This window comes from Oryctolagus cuniculus, chromosome 20 (genome assembly GCF_051225735.1).
Source record: "Oryctolagus cuniculus isolate XC-2025 breed Fujian yellow rabbit chromosome 20, ASM5122573v1, whole genome shotgun sequence".
Classification (NCBI taxonomy): Eukaryota; Metazoa; Chordata; class Mammalia; order Lagomorpha; family Leporidae; genus Oryctolagus; species Oryctolagus cuniculus.
The window spans coordinates 40925802-40945169 of record NC_142886.1 but is presented as its reverse complement, the minus strand read 5'-3'; the positions used below and the strand labels follow the sequence as shown (position 1 = coordinate 40945169).

At 47.5% G+C, this 19368-nt stretch overlaps 1 protein-coding gene across 6 annotated transcripts in view; it reads left to right on the top strand.

Moving 5' to 3' along the window:
* RPS6KA5 (ribosomal protein S6 kinase A5) overlaps positions 1-19368 on the top strand; it is a 190056-nt gene that overhangs the window by 129762 nt on the left and 40926 nt on the right. For all 6 annotated transcript variants that reach the window (XM_002719601.6, XM_089322100.1, XM_051826133.3 and 3 more), the window contains 3 exons: positions 1577-1660; positions 4898-5001; positions 18314-18464. In XM_002719601.6, coding sequence (XP_002719647.2) covers positions 1577-1660; positions 4898-5001; positions 18314-18464 — 339 coding nt within the window. The remainder of the gene's footprint in view (positions 1-1576; positions 1661-4897; positions 5002-18313; positions 18465-19368) is intronic.

Sequence of the window (19368 nt, the reverse complement as noted above, 5' to 3'; positions counted from 1 at the left end):
AATGAAGGAAAGAGATCATGACATTTGGTTTATGATTAATATCAATTATTTAATAACATGGTTCTGCCAACCTAACAAAAAAGAACATTTCTTTATAGACCTAAGTATACTTCAGTTATTTCTATGGTTTCTAGAGGGAATAGTGATCTTTCAGTGTTTGTAGAACTTAGGAAGAATAATAAGCCATAATTTTATTTTTAGTTATAGAAGTATATACCTATTATATCGATAGTTTTAATACATTTAATGCCATGGTATATATATTCATTACATATAAATTCACTGCATTCCTTGTTTCTGTGAGATTGTGTAACCTTGAGCCAATGAAGCAAGAGACTTCAGCAACTTCGTTAGAGTAGTATTCTTTATAATAAATATTTTTATATTATTATATTCTTTATAATAAAAATAAATAATAAAATGATAATAAAAAGGAGTGTTTACTCTCCAGGAAACCTTGCTGGTGGAATCTATGAAGGGTCAGTTTTGTGGAGTTTTGTAAGATATTTCATGGCGCCAAAGTGCCTTTAAAGGTTCCCAAGGCAGCTGTGGGGACATGCAGGGTGTGCACTCCTTTTACAAATGCTTGCCACCAGGAGTGGCTTAGCTTTCAGATTGTTTGGGATTTTGGAAGATTTGCATGTGTAGTGAGACATCTGGGGGATGGGATTTGAACCTCAACAAAATTCATTTATATTTTATGTACTCCTTAAGGGCATAGCCTGAAGGTAATTTTATGTGATATTATCAATAATTTTGGGCACGAAATGGTTTCCTGGTGTGTAATTTTCCACTTTTGATGTCATGTCCATACTCAGAAAATTCTGGGTTCTGGAGCATTTTTGTATGTCAGATTTTAAAGTAGGGGTCCTCAACCTGTATGTATATTACTACAGAGGGATTCTTTTTTCCCTGTTTAATATATATGTGTAACTACTTATATTTACTCCCTTTTATCATGTTAGGGTAAGTCATGTGACACAGTCATTTAAAAAATTACTTATGTTTATTTTAATTAATTTTCAAGCCCAAAATATTAAATTGGCTCTTGAATTGTTACAGTTCTACAGAAGAGAAACATCTGTATTTAAGAGAGTCATTTTGTCCATCAGTAAAATCTCCGTTCTCAGTGCCAGATCTACACTGTAGATGGAAAGCCACAAGTGAATTTTTTCCATCCTTTTGGATTCCATGTCTCCCCTTCTTGGCATTGAGTCTTCCTTCCCCCTTCAGGTTTCCCAGTCTCCTATCAGAAGAGGAAGTCACCCACACTGCAGGGTTACGTCAGCTTGGGTTGCCCTACTAGGACTATTTGCATTCTTTTAAAAAAAGTTTTGTTTTTTTAAAAACTGAAATGCATGAAAGATGATGGATGAATGGATGGATGATGGTAGGGTTTCAGGCGGGGAAGTTTTTCTGACAGGATGTCTGTCCAGGACTTGTGGTCCCTCCTGGTGACCAGTGGGTTTGTAGGTCGATTCTACTTTGCGCTCACCACTGATGCGTTAACGACTTACTTCTTTGGTCGCTCACCCTGGTGGCTTGAACTGAATCCCTCTTTTGTTTGTTTGTTCAGACTGAAAGAGCATATTCCTTCTGTGGAACTATCGAGTACATGGCGCCAGACATCGTCCGAGGGGGAGACTCAGGACATGACAAGGTACGATCTGTTTTATGTGCTTCTTTATATATTTGTATCAAACACGCAGTGAGGACCGTAGCTACTAACCGAGGTTTATCTTCAACAGCAACTCTGCTTCTTGTTAAACTTGATACCTCAAAACTGACTAGCCCTTCAGATAATTTTTATTTTATTTCCACATAAAGAGCCTATATCTTCAGCAAAGCACCAACTATGACTCTCTTAAGAAAGTACTCTTTTTCGGTCGCGTGGGCCCTGGTGTTTCACAACACCGGTGAAGCACTCGGCACCGTGGAGGCAGCACCGAGCCCGGGGCATGTGCACGTTGTGCCTGCCTGAGTCGTGATGGCGATTCAGGACGGTGCTCTCTGGCATTGCTGATGTCTGGTAAAGAGACAGAGCTACATAATCGTTGCATCTCCTTGACTCAACTCAGGCTCCTCACCTGCAGGGTCCACATGTGTGGATTCAGCCAACTACAGATTGAAAATACTTGGGAAAAAATTCTGTCTGCACTGAGCAGGTGCAGACCTCTTTTCTCTTGTCCTTATTCCCTAAGCAGTACAGTGTAGCAACTATTTATAGAGCACTTCCAGCCTATTAGGTATTATAATTAATCTAGCTATGACTTAAAATATACAGGGAGATGTGCGTGAGTTACATGGGAATTCTGAGCCACTTCGCATAAAGGCCTTGAGTATCTGCAGACTTTGGCATCCCCAGGGGTCCTGGAGCCCGTCCCTCAGGAGTCCCTAAGGCTTTCTCATTGCCAGTTTCTGCCTGTAATTTTGCAGAGGTCCAAGGGACCATGTTTGTCCCTCCAGCAGAAGCAAACATCTTACAAACCTTGGAAAAAGAGAAACTAAGTCTGTTTTCCTAAGCCCTCTTTTTTTGAAGACTTATTTTATTTTATTTGAAAGACAGAGAGAGATAGAGACAGAGAGAGAGAGAGAGAGGTCTTCCATCTGCTGGTTCACTCCCAAACAGCCAGAGCTGAGCTGATCTGAAGCCAGGAGCCAGGCGCTCCTTCCTGGTCTCCCACGTGGGGTGCAGGGGCCCAAGGACTTGGGCCATCCTCTGCTATTCCCAGGCACATTAGCCGGGAGCTGGATTATCGGATGCCGGCGCTGCAGGCTGGGGCTTTAATCCGCAGTGCCCCAGTGCTGGCCCCCAAGCCTTCTTTTTCTTTTTTTTTTTTTTTAAACAAAAACCTCCAGTTTTTGGCCTCTACATTCTCCCTGTGCAAAGTGAAGATGATAGAGGCAGCTTTCTCAGTAATTATGCTATAAAATCTAGGTCACAGGGCCTTTTCTTTTATTCAAGGGTACAAAGTTTGTTCAGTTTTTCATAACACTTTTGCTTTATTAATAACTTTCTCCAAATAAGGGAATTCTGACTGTTTTTGGTCCTGCTCTTCCCCTCTCCTGCATCCTCTTTCGGTATCTGCCTGTGGGATTTTCTGGTCTCCCCTCCAATGACTAATCATACGTTTAAAAGCCCATGTTTCCAGTCTGTGTGGTATTGGTTTAAGGCCCATGCTGGAATCTGATTTTGGTCTCTGCATCATTTCAAATCCAGCAACAGATTATTCTGAGAGTTGACTCAAATGACAGTGAAATGGCTTCTGCAGCCAGATAACCATCCACTGGCCGGTTTTGTTTGTTTTGTGATATTCTTTGAAGCTGTTGGAGGATTTTCTGGGATTTAACTGTTAAAATTAGAAAATTATCTTCTAAGATTTCATGGAATTAAGGAGTCAACTTTCAGAGAAGACCTTCCATCCCTTCTAGAATTTCTGCATCCATGGGTGCTAAGAGCAGTCAGTCAGTATTCTTTCCCACAGAGGAACACCCTGGTGACTGTGAGTTGATTAAATGAGATAATGTATGCACAGCGCCCATTAGTGTTCAATAAATTCCTTTCCTCTCTTGATTTTGTTCTTGCACTTTTGTGTCATGTGTCAGCGTCCAGTGTTTTCTTTGAAATAGCTTCAGCCTCACACATTCTGTGTCACCTCTCTGAAAATTCAGCCCTGGAATTTAGAAGCTGGCAGTTTAACATTTTAATAGCCAGTGAATGTTTCTTATTGGTATAAGCTTGTAGGTTCAGCTGTTACTGACATCTGATTTGCCTACTTACAAAAGAACTAATTTTCAATATATCAAGACTCTTTAAGCCATATGTAATTTGCTGTGCTCGCACTTCAGGTAAGTGCAGTTATAAATTGTTCCAATGTAGGGCACATTTTATTTTCTACTGTTTGAGATCTATCCATCACATAGATTTATGTGATAGGTTCTGTAAGAGGAATTGATTTAGGCAGTTAGGAAAAAAATAACATCATTTTTGTTCTGTGACTTTAAGGAGTTTCGTAAGGTCCATAGGAGTTTAATACTCATAAAAATCACTAATTAGTACTCCCCCCCCACCACCATCATATGTCCAAATATTTCACCTACTTCAAATTTCAAAAAAAATTAATTAATATTTTTTTGAAAAGCAGAGGGAGACAGATCACACTCCTGGCTGCTGGTTCACTCCTCAAATGCCTGCAGCTGTCAGGTCAGCCTGGCCCTGGGGTTGGACCCAGGGGCTGAGAACACAGTCCAGGTCTCCCAGGCGGGGGCAGGAACCCAGGTAGATGTTCCATCACCACTACCTCCTGGCATCTACATTGGCGGGAAGCTGGAATCAGAAACCAGGGCTAGGAATTGAACCTTAGCACTCCAGTGCAGGTTGTGGGCATCTTAACCACCAAACACAGCACCCAGTCTTCTTCAGAAATTTCAAAATGGATTTCAGGTTAGAACTTCTCTGAACGAGGTGAAGCTTACTAGTTGAGGAAATGATTTCAAAGCTTTCTGTGCTGCAGTTGCCTGGATATTTTGTTCTCTAAATGTCTTCATTGTGTGTGCTAATTTAATTCTTCTTGCACAGAAAGTTAGTGTACAAAATCTTTTGTTACAATATTTTCCAGGGGCCAGAATGCCAGTTAGGACTTTTCCATATTGGAGACCTGGACTGAGTCCCAGCTCGTGGCCTCGGCCTGGCCTGACCCCAACCATCGCAGGTGTCTGGGGAGCGACCAGCAGATGGGACTGCTTCTGTTTGTGTGTGTGTGTGTGTGTGTGTGTGCGTGTGTCTGCCTGTCTCTCAAATTACAGAAAGAAAATTGCTTTTTAAATGCATAGTTTTTTCCTTCTTTTAAAAAATGTTTTAGTTGATAATGTATAAAACGGAGTTGCTGTTTTCTAGGCCGTTGACTGGTGGAGCTTAGGGGTCCTGATGTACGAGTTACTGACGGGAGCGTCTCCTTTCACTGTGGACGGGGAGAAGAACTCCCAAGCTGAGATATCCAGGTAAGACCTAGCAAAGTGAATGGACTGTTTTCTTGAAAGAGCTGATTAAAATTTCTCTAATTTCTTAACAGGAATGGACAAAATGATGTTTAGGTGATAAGTTTACACTTATTCATATGTATTTTTATATTTCATGTGTTCCATTAGCTCTTAAGTTTCATGGGATTTTTGTCATAACTTCTGTATGTTCCAAAGCACATTATCTTCAGCTGCTAGGTTCATCATATATTGAGAAGTTTATCGAATAGATACTTTTTCTCCCCTGTTTTCATTTTTCAACTCATGAACTTAGGCTCAGCGGAAAAAATACCATAAAATCTTTGGGTCCTCGCGGCGTTATTCCACCTGTGTCCTTCATGGTAGGTACTGCAGCCCCATTGTTCCCCCTTTGCTTGGGATGAGATCTGTCTGCCCACTAGATTGTGAGCTCTGTGAGAGCAGCGGGCATGCCTGCCTTTGATCCTCAGTACGTACTGTGTGGAATTTGGAATATTTGCAGAATAAAATCAGTAAATGAAGGACTAGCTCAACAATGGTAGACACTACACTAAGACTCATTTTGTTTTTGTCTTGTTTTTACTTGGATTTTATAACTTTGAGAATGGATTTGACATAACATTATTTTCAACTGAGATTCCACATGCAGCGAAGATGGAATGGCAGGGACTGGATTTACCCTGCTGCCTGCAACAGCTTTAGCAGTAGGCAGACACATGGCACCGGGGTTTGGAAGACACTGGACACCTCCAGCGAAGGACAAGTAGCCCTGAGCAGATCAGTGAGGGGAGTCCTGTGCTTGGCCAGCTTACTGCCTTGAGGGAGTCCAGGCTGCAGCACAGGGAGGGGAAGCCCAGATGGGGATGAAGACGTGGACTAGGAGTGCTCAGAAGATCCAGGCGGCTGGAGTTGGCAGGACAGAGTGTGGGAGAGGAGAGCGCTGCCCAGGGGTGTGCGGCAGTCCTGTACGGAGGGCTGATGAGCCCTGTGAGGGAGCTCCTCGGCACAGTTAGGAGACTGCTGCCCTCCAACTGCTCTGCGGTTTTGTAGCTTCAGTCTACTAGGCTTTTTCTCTTTAGTGGAAATTGACAACCTGAGTCTGAAATTCTCATGGAAATGCAGAATACTTTAAAAAGTTCTATTTTTTTTTTTTTTTTTAAGAAATAGAGGCCGGCACCGCAGCTCACTAGGCTAATCCTCCGCCTGCGGCGCCGGCACACCGGCTTCTAGTCCCAGTCGGGGCTTCGGATTCTGTCCCAGTTGCCCCTCTTCCAGGCCATCTCTCTGCTGTGGCCCGGGAGTGCAGTGGAGGATGGCCCAAGTGCTTGGGCCCTGCACCCCATGGGAGACCAGGAGAAGCACCTGGCTCCTGCCATCAGATCAGCGCGGTGTGCCAGCCGCAGCGTGCCGGCCGCGGCGGCCATTGGAGGGTGAACCAACGGCAAAAGGAAGACCTTTCTCTCTGACTCTCTCTCTCACTGTCCACTCTGCCTGTCCAAAAAAAAAAAGAAAAGAAATAGAACAATGTTTCAAGAATTATAAGCTATAATAAGACACTGTTGATATCAAGGTAGGCAATCAATGGAACAGAATAGAGTTCAGAAATAGAGCTATACATACAAGGCTACTTCAGAAAGGTTTATGGAAAATGGAAGTAGAAGTTGATTTTGGTAGAAAAAATTTGAAATCTGTGCATATTGATGGTCTTCAGAAAGTTCCTGGAAAGTGAATATTAGGAAAAAGCATGGCTTTCAGATTTAGGGGCATCAAAATAAACTTACATTTCAATTCTAGTTTTTCATGAACTGGCTGAAGGCCCCTTTTATGTAGGCAACTGATTTTTGACAAAGGTGAAAAGTCACTTCAGCAGAGAAAAAAAGCACGCTCTTCACCAAGTGCCAGACCATTGACTATTCTGATAAAGCAAAATGAACTTCAGTAAATACATCCGGTTCTCAAACGGACCATATATCTAGACAAAAAGCCTAAAGCTTACCGAACTTCCTGAAGAGCACGTGAAGAAAAGTCTTTTTGACCTGGAGTTAAGGTAAAGATTGCACTCTGGAAAAGAAAATATTGATGAGTTGGACTAATAAAAATTAAATACTCTGCTCTCTGCTCTGTTAAAAGAAAGACAAACCAGAGAGCACAGACCAGGATTTTAAATCATGACTCTGATCAAGGACTGCTATCCACAGTATCTAAAGAACTCAAAAAAAAAAAAAAAACGAACACCCCATGTAAAAGCAGGTGAAAGGTTTGAACAGTTTCAGCCCAGGAAGGTGTATGAGCAGCAGATGAGCACCTGTAAGGCGATCAGCGTCGTCAGTGTTAGGGAAGTGCAGGCTGACCCCACAGCGAGATTCTGTGATGTGCTCGCAAGAATGGCTGCAGATACAGAGTCTGACCGCGCCACGAGCTGATGAAGCTGCAGGGGCCGGCTGCTCCCACCCAGCAAGGGGAAAGGTGGGGTGGAGTAGACTTCCAGCACTACTGTATCACCTATCTGTTCCACTCCCAGGTAATCCCCAGAGAAATGAAAACAGGTCCATAGAAATGCTGTACATACCTGCTGGCAACTTTATTTGTAATAACCAAAAAGTGGGAATAAATATCTGTCCACAAGTGAGTGGTTAAACAAATTGTGATTTATCCATACAAGTGGAATATTACTTAGCAATAAAAAAGGAATGATCTTTTGATATCCACAGCAACATGAGTGGTTGTCAAAAATAATTAGAGTGAAAGAAGACAATATAGGGTTTATGCTGGATGATTCTAGTTCTAGAAATTTCCAGCTGATCTGTAGTGGCAGAGTCCTGGTTGCCTGGGGTCAGGAGAGAAGGAGGGCAGAAGAGAAAGGAGTGGGGAGTGACGGGCAGATTCATAATCGTGGCTGTGCTGATGGTTGCACAGGTGTATGCCTTGTCAACTGTATACTTTGTGGAAAGTTTATTGTACTAAATAGTTAAAAACTTTAAAATACACCTTTTCTAGGACAGGTTAGGAGGTAAATTCTATTTCAGTTTATTTAATACTAAAGTCAAGTGCACAAGACTTTTTTTAAATCATAGTGGCTTAAAATCATACCTATTACAAAACTCTATAGATACAACTTTTCTTATTTTAAATGGATTTTTGGACAATTTGAAGATGCCTCAGGATTATTGGAAACCTTGGTGACGGTCTTGGGAGTCTGGGTACCACTGCAGTGTCGTACATGTCATGGGGACAGAGGCCAAGGGCGCCCTTAGCCCTACAACATTCAACAGTCTCCGCTGACTAATCCACATGTACACATAATCATTTTTATAATCTCCTTTCCACACCAGGTCGGGTGATTCTGAACCAAGTGATGTTCAAATAAAAATTTTTTCCCATTTATGTCAATCAGTTAGCATTCTGATTTTAGGAAGAGAAAGAGATACTGAATCAGGTTGTCTAAAAATCTTAAAACTAGAGCAAATAGGTTTTTCAAGAATTTAAATAGGACTTCTTCCTTTAATCAGTTAATTATCCACTTTGTAATGTTAATAACCGTGTTTAAAGCTTAGTGTTAACCTGTGATTGTGTGTATGTGTGACTGAAATTTACAAACAGTATAATAACTGAATTATCCTAAATTACCTTTTCCTTTCAAGGTAATCATTCTGACTGTCTTTCCTGGTACAAAATCTCTTAGTCTGTTCTTAAAATATGTATCATTCAGATAAATGTATCATTATCTTGTCCCCAAATGTCTTAATTAGCTCAAGCTTTTTCTCATTATTGAATTCTTCCACTACCTGATTATCATGATCGTCTCTGAACTCTGCATACATCCTTTATTTTTAAAATTTGAGACGCTTCAAAATAATGTGCTATTCATGTCATCAGTGCGCCATCGTTGTCCGCAGGTGAGACTTCAGGTTCCGGGTCGTAATCAGATCTTACATTGAGAAAACAGTCTGCAGTCTCCTTTCCTCCCTGAGCCTGGTGGCCCCGCACTGTCCCGGAGAGGTGGGTCCTGCGTGTGACCCAGTGGCCAGGAGGCCCTGGCTGTTAGATGGAGCCCCCTTACGATAAACTCCAGCTGTCTTCCCGCATTCCTGCTGGTTAAGCTGTCCTCGAGAACATGGAGGAATCCTATGACTTCTTTCCGCATGTGGACTTGGGGTTTGGAGAGTGTTATCCAGTTCTGGTCCTGGTTCAGGCACAGTCGTTCCCGATTCCTCACATCCTGGTCCCGTTCTGGACAGAAGCTGAGGTGTTGGTCCTGGAGACCTGAAGCCTTGCTCTCGAGCTTTCCTGCGTATCCGTTTCTTATTCTCACGTCGTGTCTGTAGCACGTGCTTCTCTGGTGTGCTTTCCTCAACCTTCTGTTGCCTTTCTGTGTGGAGCCTCTTCTCCTGGGGTATGTGTGGGTACTGCCGGGCAGGCCTACCCGGTCCACGACACTGCAGGACGACCCTGTGCCCCTCAGGCTTCAGTAGCTGTGCTGTCTTCTCCCAGGGTGTGTGTGGGTGCTGCTGGGCAGGCGTACCTGGTCCACGACACTGCAGGATGACCCTGTGCCCCTCAGGCTTCAGTAGCTGTGCTGTCTTCTCCCGGGGTGTATGTGGGTGCTGCCGGGCAGGCGTACCCGGTCCACGACACTGCAGGACGACCCTGTGTCCCTCAGGCTTCAGTAGCTGTGCTGACCCAGTGTGCCCGCCTGAGCACCAGGACATACAGGTTCTTTGCATCTTTTCCATCCCCCGACAGATTCTTTCTTTGTCTTATTTCTTCTGCCTTTAAGATGTAGAAAATATTTGCCAAAAAATTTTTATTTGGTATTTTGTTATTCATTAATAAAATATGCTCTATTAATATTTCATTGTATTATTATAAGCATAATCTTACGTAAGTCCAGGCCTAAGTGTTACCAAAGTACAGGCATTCCACCATACCTGCAAGTTTCACACCTGTGGATTCAAACAACTCTGGATTGAAACAGTTGACCCCCCCCCCCCCGAAAAATTCTAGAAACCTCCCCTAGAGCAGAACGCGAGTGAGCCACATGCGAGCCGTGCACTGAGTCCATGCCGGTGCAGCGACAGCTGCGCACCCCTCTGTGGCCTCCGTGTCTCTCCAGCCCTCAGCTGAGCACTGGTTCCTGGTGTCTCCAGGTGTTCATGAGCTGTGTCATGAAGCCTGCGATGGCGGTGTGCGTGCTGAACATGTACTCTTCTTTTTCTTGTCTTTATTCCCCGAAAAGAACAACGCAGCTGTTTGTGTGGTGCTCACATCGTGCTACGTGCTGTAAGTAACCTGGAGGTGATTCATAGTGTACGAGAGGACTGCACGGGCTGTGTGCAAATGGATCATCGCCTGCGTTAGGGACTTGAGCGTCCTTGGACTTTGGTATCCAGGGCGTCCTGAAACCCTGCCCCGCGGTTGTGGAGGCACAGGGCTCTCGTTAGTGCTGCTCAGGTCAGGCTCAGCAGGCTGTAGCCTGCAGACCACATTCTTTCTGCCGCCTGTTTGTGTGAGCTAAAACAGGTTTTACCTTCCTGCAGGCTGAAGGAAGATATCGATGCATAGTGTTTTGTGACACGTGAGGATGATGTGAGTCCAAGCCTCAGTGTCCCTCAGTCAAGTTTTGGCCGAGCACAGCTGTCCTTGGGTGGCGGGTGCAGGCTTCGTCTCCAGCCCAGGGAGGAACTGGAGGATGAGACTCGGCCAGCTACAGTGGAGGAGAAGGATGTATTTGCAAAGTGAACGTACACACTCAAGAGGAAGGCCAGGCACTCCTGGGAGTGAGCTGCACCAGTGAGGTTCAGGCTCATCCCTTTACGTGATCACAAGAGAGCAGAGGAATTGAATATTCTGAGGGGACGATAGTTGGGGCAGGCTCTGAGTACCACCCGTTTTTTTCTTTTTCTTTTTTTTTTTTTACAGGCAGAATTAGACAGTGAGAGAGAGAGACAGAGAGAAAGTCTTCCCTCCGTTGGTTCACCCCCCAAATGGCCGCTATAGCCAGCGCGCTGAGCTGATCTGAAGCCAGGAGCCAGGTACTTATCCTGGTCTCCCATGCGGGTGCAGGGCCCAAGGACCTGGGCCATCCTCCACTGCACTCCTGGGCCACAGCAGAGAGCTGGACTGGAAGAGGAGCAACCAGGACAGAACCCGGTGCCCCAATCGGGACTAGAACACGGGGTGCCAGCGCCGCAGGTGGAGGATTAGCTAGTGAGCCGCGGTGATGGCCCCATCCGTTTTTCTTTTTTTCTTGAAGTCTCCAAAGTGTCATGCTGTCAGATGCATGATTAGTAGGAATGCTGGCCATGGTGATTTTATGATAATGTTATTATTTTGATGGTTAGCTATAGGTCACCACGGGGCCACAGCCTGTAGCCACGGTAGGTGTGTCCAGCTGACACCAATTCTGAGCAGTGGTTTTGAGGTAACAGCAGTTTGGGTTACCTGAGCCACAGCACGAAGCAGGGCAGGGTTTGGGAGGGTGCTGGGGAGCCACCGGCAGGAACAGGGAGAGGCTGCTGCCCACAGCCCCCTGCTCGCCTGTAACCCAGCCATGCTCATTCCTCCGTGTGCCAGAGCTGAACAGTTGTCGGAGACCAGATAGCTTGTAAACCCAGAACCGTGTCTGGCCCTGTTGTTCGTTTTCCACTGTCCATTGCCAAGTAACAAATTACTGCACGACTTAGAGGCTGAAAAGGAACAAGCATTTCTTACCTTGCAGTTTCCGTGGGTCAGGCCGGCCCCTCGCGGCTGCAGTCAGGTGTCGTCGGGGCTCTGGTCATCTCAGGGCTCCGCTGGGAAACGATGTGCTTGCACACCTGTGCGGCTGTCGGCAGGATCCGGTGCCTCGGCGTCGTAGGGCTGAGGCCTCTGTTCCCTGGTGGCCTTGTGTAGCGTGGCAGCTTGCTCCATCAGAGGCGTGAGCTGGAAGGCAAGCGGGAGTCTGCCAGGAAGAGGCACTGTCTTGTTCTCAGTAATCAGTGGGGTGGCCGCCTCTCCCTGCGCTGTGTCACACTGCCTGGGAGAAAGGCGCTTGGGCCAGCCCTCGCTTAAAGGGCTGTGGGTACAGAGGTGCAGCCGGCCCAGCGACCACCGACCACCCTGGAAGTCTGTCTGCTGGGGGCTCCTTACCAAAAAGATGGCCCTGCGCAGTTCAGGTGATCACTTTATCATTGTCCTCCCAAGGAGTGCTTCTCTTCAGGTGGTTGCTTTATTTTTTAGGTGATTACTGTAATACAGTGGGCTCATGTGAGTTACTACATTCTTCTGAATACGAAGTCAAGATAGCAACTCCGTTGTATTTTTGAATTCTATCCAAGTCAGCCCATCAATTAACACCTTGTGTTAACCCATTTGTGTCTTTTAAAGCTTTGTTTATGGATGTCTTGCTTTTGGAGTCATGTATAGAATAATTGCAGGTATCTTTTTTTAAACTCTGCTTTAATTCTTATTTAAGAAGAAATCAAATTTATTCTTTCCTTGGCCTTTTTTTCTTCCATCTTCAGGATAGAATCCTGCATCAGCAATTTTATGAAGCCTCTCTGATTCTCAGTCTGCTCTTCATTTTTTCCCTCATTTTAGGAAGAAGGAAAAAATGTCAGCATCTGTTTTTGCCAGGGCTTTTTTTAACTCATAACACCCCAAAATCTATTCATGTTTGGCCCCATAACTATTTATCTACACATTCTGCCTTTTTTTTTTTTTACAGACTTATTTATTTATTTGAAAGAGTGACAGAGAGAGAAGAGAGAAAGAGATCTCTATCCACTGGTTCACTCCCCAGACGCCCACAGCAGCCAGGGCTGGGTGCATTAGCATGAAGGTGGACTGGAAACCCAGGGCAGTTGGGACTCAGGGAGGAGGGCGACTCAGATGGCAGCTTACCCACCAAGCCGTGGCACCCGCCCCCAGCCCTTTTGTAATTTTATGTGTTAGAGAGGCAGAGTTACAGTGAAAGAAAGGTCTTCCATCTGCTGGTTCACTACCCAGTTATCCACAACAGCCAGAGCTGTGCTGATTCGAAGCCAGTAGCTTCTCCTGGGTCTCCCACGCGGGTGCAGGGGCCAAAGGACTTGGGCCATCTTCTACTGTTTTCCCAGGCCATAGCAGAGAGGTAGAGCTGGATCGGAAGAGGAGCAGCTGGGACTAGAACCAGAGCCCACATGGGATGCCGGCACCACAGGCAGAGGATTACCTTGCTGGGCCACAGAGCTAACCTGTCCCCCAGCCCTTCTGCAGGGTACAGTAAAACCCTGTCCAGATTCAAGGGTCCAAGATGGAAGAGGTGTGGCCAGGAGAGAGAAGGAGGCCCTTGGCACTCACAGCCCCAAGCTCTGTGTCTTCTTTTCTCTCAGTTTCCTTCTGATCCTTTTTCTCCTGCTTTGGGCAGTTAGATAAATAATTCTGTAATTCTGGGAAGACAAGGAAACCAGAAAGTGAGAGTCAGCAGCTCTACCTCGTGAGCTAGGAAAGACTGTGAGTGTTTCAGTGGAGGACAAGTAGAGAGCCCTACCCCGGGAGAACGCGCGCCGCTGGCAAAGCAGTGAGGAGCCATGTGCAGGCATCGCGTTCAAACTGTGCCCAGAGGGAGCAAGGCGCCGTCCGCGGGGCCCGGCGAGTCCCTTCGTTCATCGACTGTTTGTGGAGGGCTTGAGTGTGAGCCCCTGCTCCCTTGGAGTTTGCATGGTCGGCTAAGGAGAAACAATAAAGAAATACGTAAGATGCTATAAATGGATGCCAGGATGCCAGATAGGACAGAGGAAATGGGTAGAGTGGAGTGGGACGGCTCGAGACGGCTCCTCTGACAGACCCGTGAGCAGAGGCCGCAGTGGGGTCGGCGGTGGGCGATGCCCCGTGTCTGCTGCGTTGTCCTCAGGCGGGACACTTGTTATAGAGACAGTTCCTCCTGTGTATTCGTGAACATACGACACACGTGGACAGAGTTGCCGTGTGCACTTTGTCACTCCCTTGCCCGCAAAGGAACGACACTGCTCCCAGCTGATCGGTCTTCAGTAGACTTTATTTAAACAGGATAGAAAGAGAAACCCTTGAGCAAGGGGAGCTCTGAAAGAAAGGGGAAGCTCCCGTTACTATTTCACGAACAGCTTATACAGTTTATCATTGCAGAAGCATGTAATGCAAGCTTAGTCCATGCTACAGTCCATGCGGTGGGCTCCAATCGGGTGCCTGATCACGCACAGTCCATGCGCTCCTTGTCCAACCATAAAGGTGATCACGCGCCTTCATCCAATCAAGCTCCTGGTCATGTAGCAGGCGACTCGGGTGCTAACAACAAGCTTCCACCTGGTGTTTTCTCAGCCTTGGTCAGTGGGAAAAGAAGTATGGGAAGCCCCAAGGCCGTAGTTGTAGACTCAACCCTGGGGTTATGGAACATCCCGATATCGCAGCTCAACAGAAACCATAAACATCCACACAGCAGTAACTATTGCAAACGGTCAGCAAGCCAGGCCTTAGCATGTGGGCCCATGGCCGGCTCATGGGTCCCCACACACTTCTAAAGCATTTTATTATGAAAGCACTCAAACATCTGTCACACACACACACACACACCCTTGCTTCCTATCAGCCCTGCTAACACCCTTGCTTCCTATCAGCCCTGCCATTTAGCCGTCGAGTCTCAGCATAGCCTGTCTCACTCTTGTGTCCTGACCCTTTATCCTCTAAGATCTTAAGCTAACCAGTTGTGCTTTTCTCTAACCAGGTGGGTTTTCAGAAACTTTAACGTTCAGAAATAGGAAGAAAGTTTGTATTCATTTTATATTGATACAGATTTTTATTTCATTTTATTTTTCATGCATAGTTCTTCAGTCCACTTGGACTTTATTTGGGGTTGTGGTATAAGGCTGTAAGGCAAGGGGTTTTGCCCTTGTGCTTTTACTTTTCCACATAGCTGGTTTCTCTAACGTGTGTTGAACAGTGCAGCCTGCCTTTAGTTAACCGGCCACTCTTTAAGAATGTTATTGAGTTTTTATATATACCTGGGTGTTTTTTAAGGTGTCTCTTCTCTTCACTTGATTTGGTTGCTGTCTTGCTTTTATAACTTTGCTTTATAACACATCTTAATATGGAGCTGGGTGTCTTGTCCCCAACTTCATTTCTCAGAATTTTCTTAGCTGTACTATGTGCTTATTCTTGCAAATACATATTAAAGTCAACCAGGCTGTAAAATACCTTGCTGCCATTTTAATTACTGGTTCTATTTCCTGCTTTTTGGAAGGCAGTCTTTCCTTATCTAGAAGACAGGATAATAATAGCAGTCTTTTGATCAGTGTTGTGTGGAGTCAGTGATCCACGCACGTGCAGTGTTTAATGTGTGTATCTACTCAGAGCCTGTCCTGATTTTGCAGAAGGCTCTAAGATTTATTTGGGCCCTACCTAATTGCAATTCATTTCTGATGTTTCTCGGATCAAGTTTGAAGCAAGAAAAAAATAACTTTGGGTTATTACCACGTTAAATCAAATGGAGCTCAATCAGCTTCTGCTCATGTTGAAACGATGCAGAAATCAAGTGCATTGGAGGAAGTGACGCGGAACACCCCAGAAGTGGCTCCCTGCCTGTGTTGCAGGGCGTCCTCCACTCCCGTCCCCACATCTGCAGTGCCTGTTCTGTGTGGCCAGCCGTGGTTGGGTTCAGAAGGATTCTCACACCCACGCACCACCAGAGGCGGGATCTGGTGTGAGATTCACTTACTGTGTATTAGGGTTAGGACAGGAAACAGTGCATCAGTGGGTCAGCCTCAAACACGACTTTCTCAGGGATCCTTCTGACTGCCCGGGCTTGGCTTGCCAGCCAACAGAGGGCACAGTCAGCCCTTGGAGAGGAGATGGAGCGGGTGGGTGGCTCCCTCCAGCACGGGGAAGTCACCACAGTAACTGCAGCTTACATGGCTGTCCCTTGCACGGCATCCGAGGCCCCAGAGAGACACCACTGGGTTGAAGAGGGAGCACACGGAAGCTGGGGCTCCCTGAAAGCCCTGGAATGTGTCCTGGAGGAGAAGCCCCTGTGGCCTGTTCTCGCTCTCATGCACAGGCAGCGGTCTTCCAGTGGTAGCCGTCACATCCGGGCGCAGCTGCCGTGTCAGGCTTGGCGTTAACCTGGACCACCTCACAGAAATGTGCCATATAATTAATAAAAAGCGAAATCCGAGGTGGTCTTCACACAGAGGCAAGGTTTAGCCTACCGTGAGCCCTTTCTCCTCACCACCCCATCCCGGGTTTCTGATTCTGTTGTGGCGCCGCACTTCCCCACGGGAATAGTTTCAGAACTGTGAAGAGCGCTGAGGAAGCCCTGTGCTGCCCTGCAGCCCGGTGAGGTCCCCCGGCCTCCTGGAGCCCCAGTGACGTCCCCCGGCCTCCTGGAGCCCCAGTGACGTCCCCCGGCCTCCTGCGGCCCGAGTGAGGTCCCCCGGCCTCCTGCGGCCCGAGTGAGGTCCCCCGGCCTCCTGCGGCCCGAGTGAGGTCCCCCGGCCTCCTGTGGCCCGAGTGAGGTCCCCCGGCCTCCTGCGGCCCCAGTGAGGTCCCCCGGCCTCCTGCGGCCCGAGTGAGGTCCCCCGGCCTCCTGCGGCCCCAGTGAGGTCCCCCGGCCTCCTGCAGCCCCAGTGAGGTCCCCCAGCCTCTGCAGCCTGAGTGAGGTCCCCCAGCCTCCTGGGCGCTTACTGCTTTCATTTCTCATCTGCTGGGTTCACGTCCTGCTGGGCCTGGCCATGTATTGCTGCTTAGGAAAGGGAAGGATCTGGGGCTGCCTCAGTGGTTTTCCATGCTCGCCCATCAGCACTGTGTTCAGATTTGGACTCCAGTTCTGCCCAATGTGTTCCCTGCCCCGTCAGAGTCTAAGACCTCCGCTCCCCGTCTGCTGCACTTGCCAGCCAGAACTGCACAGCACAGCTGCTGTGTGTGCCCGGGACAGCCTCGCCAGCTTGTGTCTCTTCTCTCTCTCTCTCTCTCTCTCTCTCTCCCTCTCTCTCTCTCTCTCCCTCTCTCTCTCTCTCCCTCTCTGCCCCCTCTGGCCGTGGCACCTGTGCGGAGCCGCCCCTGGTCTGCATGCTCTTCTTCTGGAGGCAGCTCCCTGCCTGCCCCTGCTGCCATGGTGGACATCGTTGCTTTCCCAGGACTGGCTCTTCCTTTGCCCAGCGCCCGCCCTGGAGCAGGCTTTGAGTAGGGTTGCATGGCTCTAAGGTTTATGAAATCACAGATGACGCAGAGTCGGTAGCCTAAGAGGATGACAGCCAAGTGTACACCCCCCTGCCCTGATTCAGCAAAAGTGAGTATCAGCGGCAGTGTGTTCCCCTATATCCTGATCCTTTGCCAAAAGTTGAATAAAGGTGAAGAAAATGGGGACAGCTATAGTTATTTTCTCCTGAGAAACAGTTCCGAGCATCACTCTCACATATGTCTGTGCCTGATCTGGAAAGAGTCGTCTCTGTCATTGCTGGAACCCCTGGCAAGCGGTGAGCCATGGGAGAATGTTAAAGTACCCAGAAGAGAGGATATTGCTTGCTTCTTTGCTCGAGCTACCAGCATTTTCTTTATTGAGCGTAAACGACACTGCACACATCGTAGATCGTCAGAGCATCATAATTCCCATTGGAGGTAGATGGTGTTTACAGGTGAGGAAGCTGAGGTTCAAAGAGGTGAATTAACTGCGCGTGGGGCTGGCGTTGTGGTGCAGGGAGTTAAGCTTCTGCCTACGACACCAGCATCAGCTCCCTGCTAATGCTCCTGGGAAGGCAGCAGAAAATGGCCCAAGTACTAGGGCTCCTGCCACCCACGTGGGAGACCCAGATAGACTTCCTGGCTCCTGGCTTCTGCTGGCCCAGCCCTGGCTGTTGCGGCTATTTGGGAGGTGAAACAATGGATGGAAGATCTGTCTTGGTCTCTCCCTCTCTCCCTCTCCCTCTCTCCCTCCCTCTGTGTGTGTGTTTCTGCCACTCTACCTTTCAAATAAATAAATAAATGCTTTAAAAAATAATAACTGTGCCAAGGTCACACAGCCACTGAGCGGCAGAACCAGCCCTGGACTTGGTACAGGCCTGATGATAATCCCTGTTAGGACTGACTTATACTGAAATGTGATCCAGTATTTTTTTGTTCATACTCATTTGAGTTTCAGATATTTGATTTCATGGCATCTCATTTTAAATATCGGTTTTCAACTTTATTGGGATCCTGTTGGTGCTTATAAAATATTTTTATCTCTCTGCCACATGTGCTTTCATTTCAGAGTGAGTTTCACCTTCTACTAAAAATACTGTAGCGTCGTCCCCGGGTTGTTTTCACAGCGAGTTTTGTCTGCCCACAGGAGAATATTAAAAAGTGAGCCTCCATATCCCCAAGAAATGAGTGCGTTAGCCAAAGACCTACTTCAGCGCCTTCTGATGAAGGATCCCGAGAAGAGACTGGGCTGCGGCCCGCGGGATGCAGATGAAATCAAGGAGCATCTCTTCTTCCAGGTGCGTCTGTGGGACAGGGTGGCCCCTGCTGTTCGCAGGGTGATGGATCGGCTTTCTCGGGAGGTGAGCGAGTGCCGTCCCTTCCTGGGGACCGGCTCTCCCGTTTCCCCTTGCATTGTGCCTTTTTTGCTTTCCTTTCTTGTCACGACAGGGAGGGACCCTTTATGAAAGACCAGAATTGTACTTGCATAGACTACGTGGAGTGGGGGTGGGGAGGTCCTAATCGCGTTCTGTTTCCTGCGCGCTGGCGGGTTAGTTTCTGAGTAGTGATTTCCATTGGCAGTCTTGGGATTCAGACACGTGGACCAGGGAGGTTTTGTTCTATTCTTGACTTTTCTTGGTTCATGAGCTATTATGGCCACTATGTTTCACCTTTTGTTTTTTAATTTTTATTTCTTTGGGAGATAGAGGGAGAGAAAGAACCAGAAAGAGGTTTTCCATCCAAGGGCTCACTCTCCATATGCCCACAACAGCTGGGCCTGGGCCAGGCCAAAGCCAGGAGCCCGAAACTCAGTCGGGTCCCCGCGTGGGGGCAGAGACCCAAGTACTGGAGCCATCAGCTGTCGCCCGGGGGTGTGCACCAGCAAGAAGCTGGGCCTGGAACCCGTGGCCTGGGTGTCACCATCCCAGGCAGCGTCCCTTCCGCTGCGCCGGACGCCTGCCTGCTTCACTCTTTAGGCGGTGGTTTCGTGTCCTCCTCGCTCAGAGCCTGCGATTCTCGGTGAGGCGTCCGTGCGGGCAGTTACGCGTGTGCTCTCGTCCTCGTGCCGACGCTTCCTCATCCTGAAAAGGCTGCGTGAGGCCGTCTACAGGACACCCAGACGTCTGCTCAGTTTAGTGCGCTCAGCGTGCTCCCCCCAAAAACCCTGCTGTTTAGTAACTGTGGGGAAGTGAACGTGGCTGA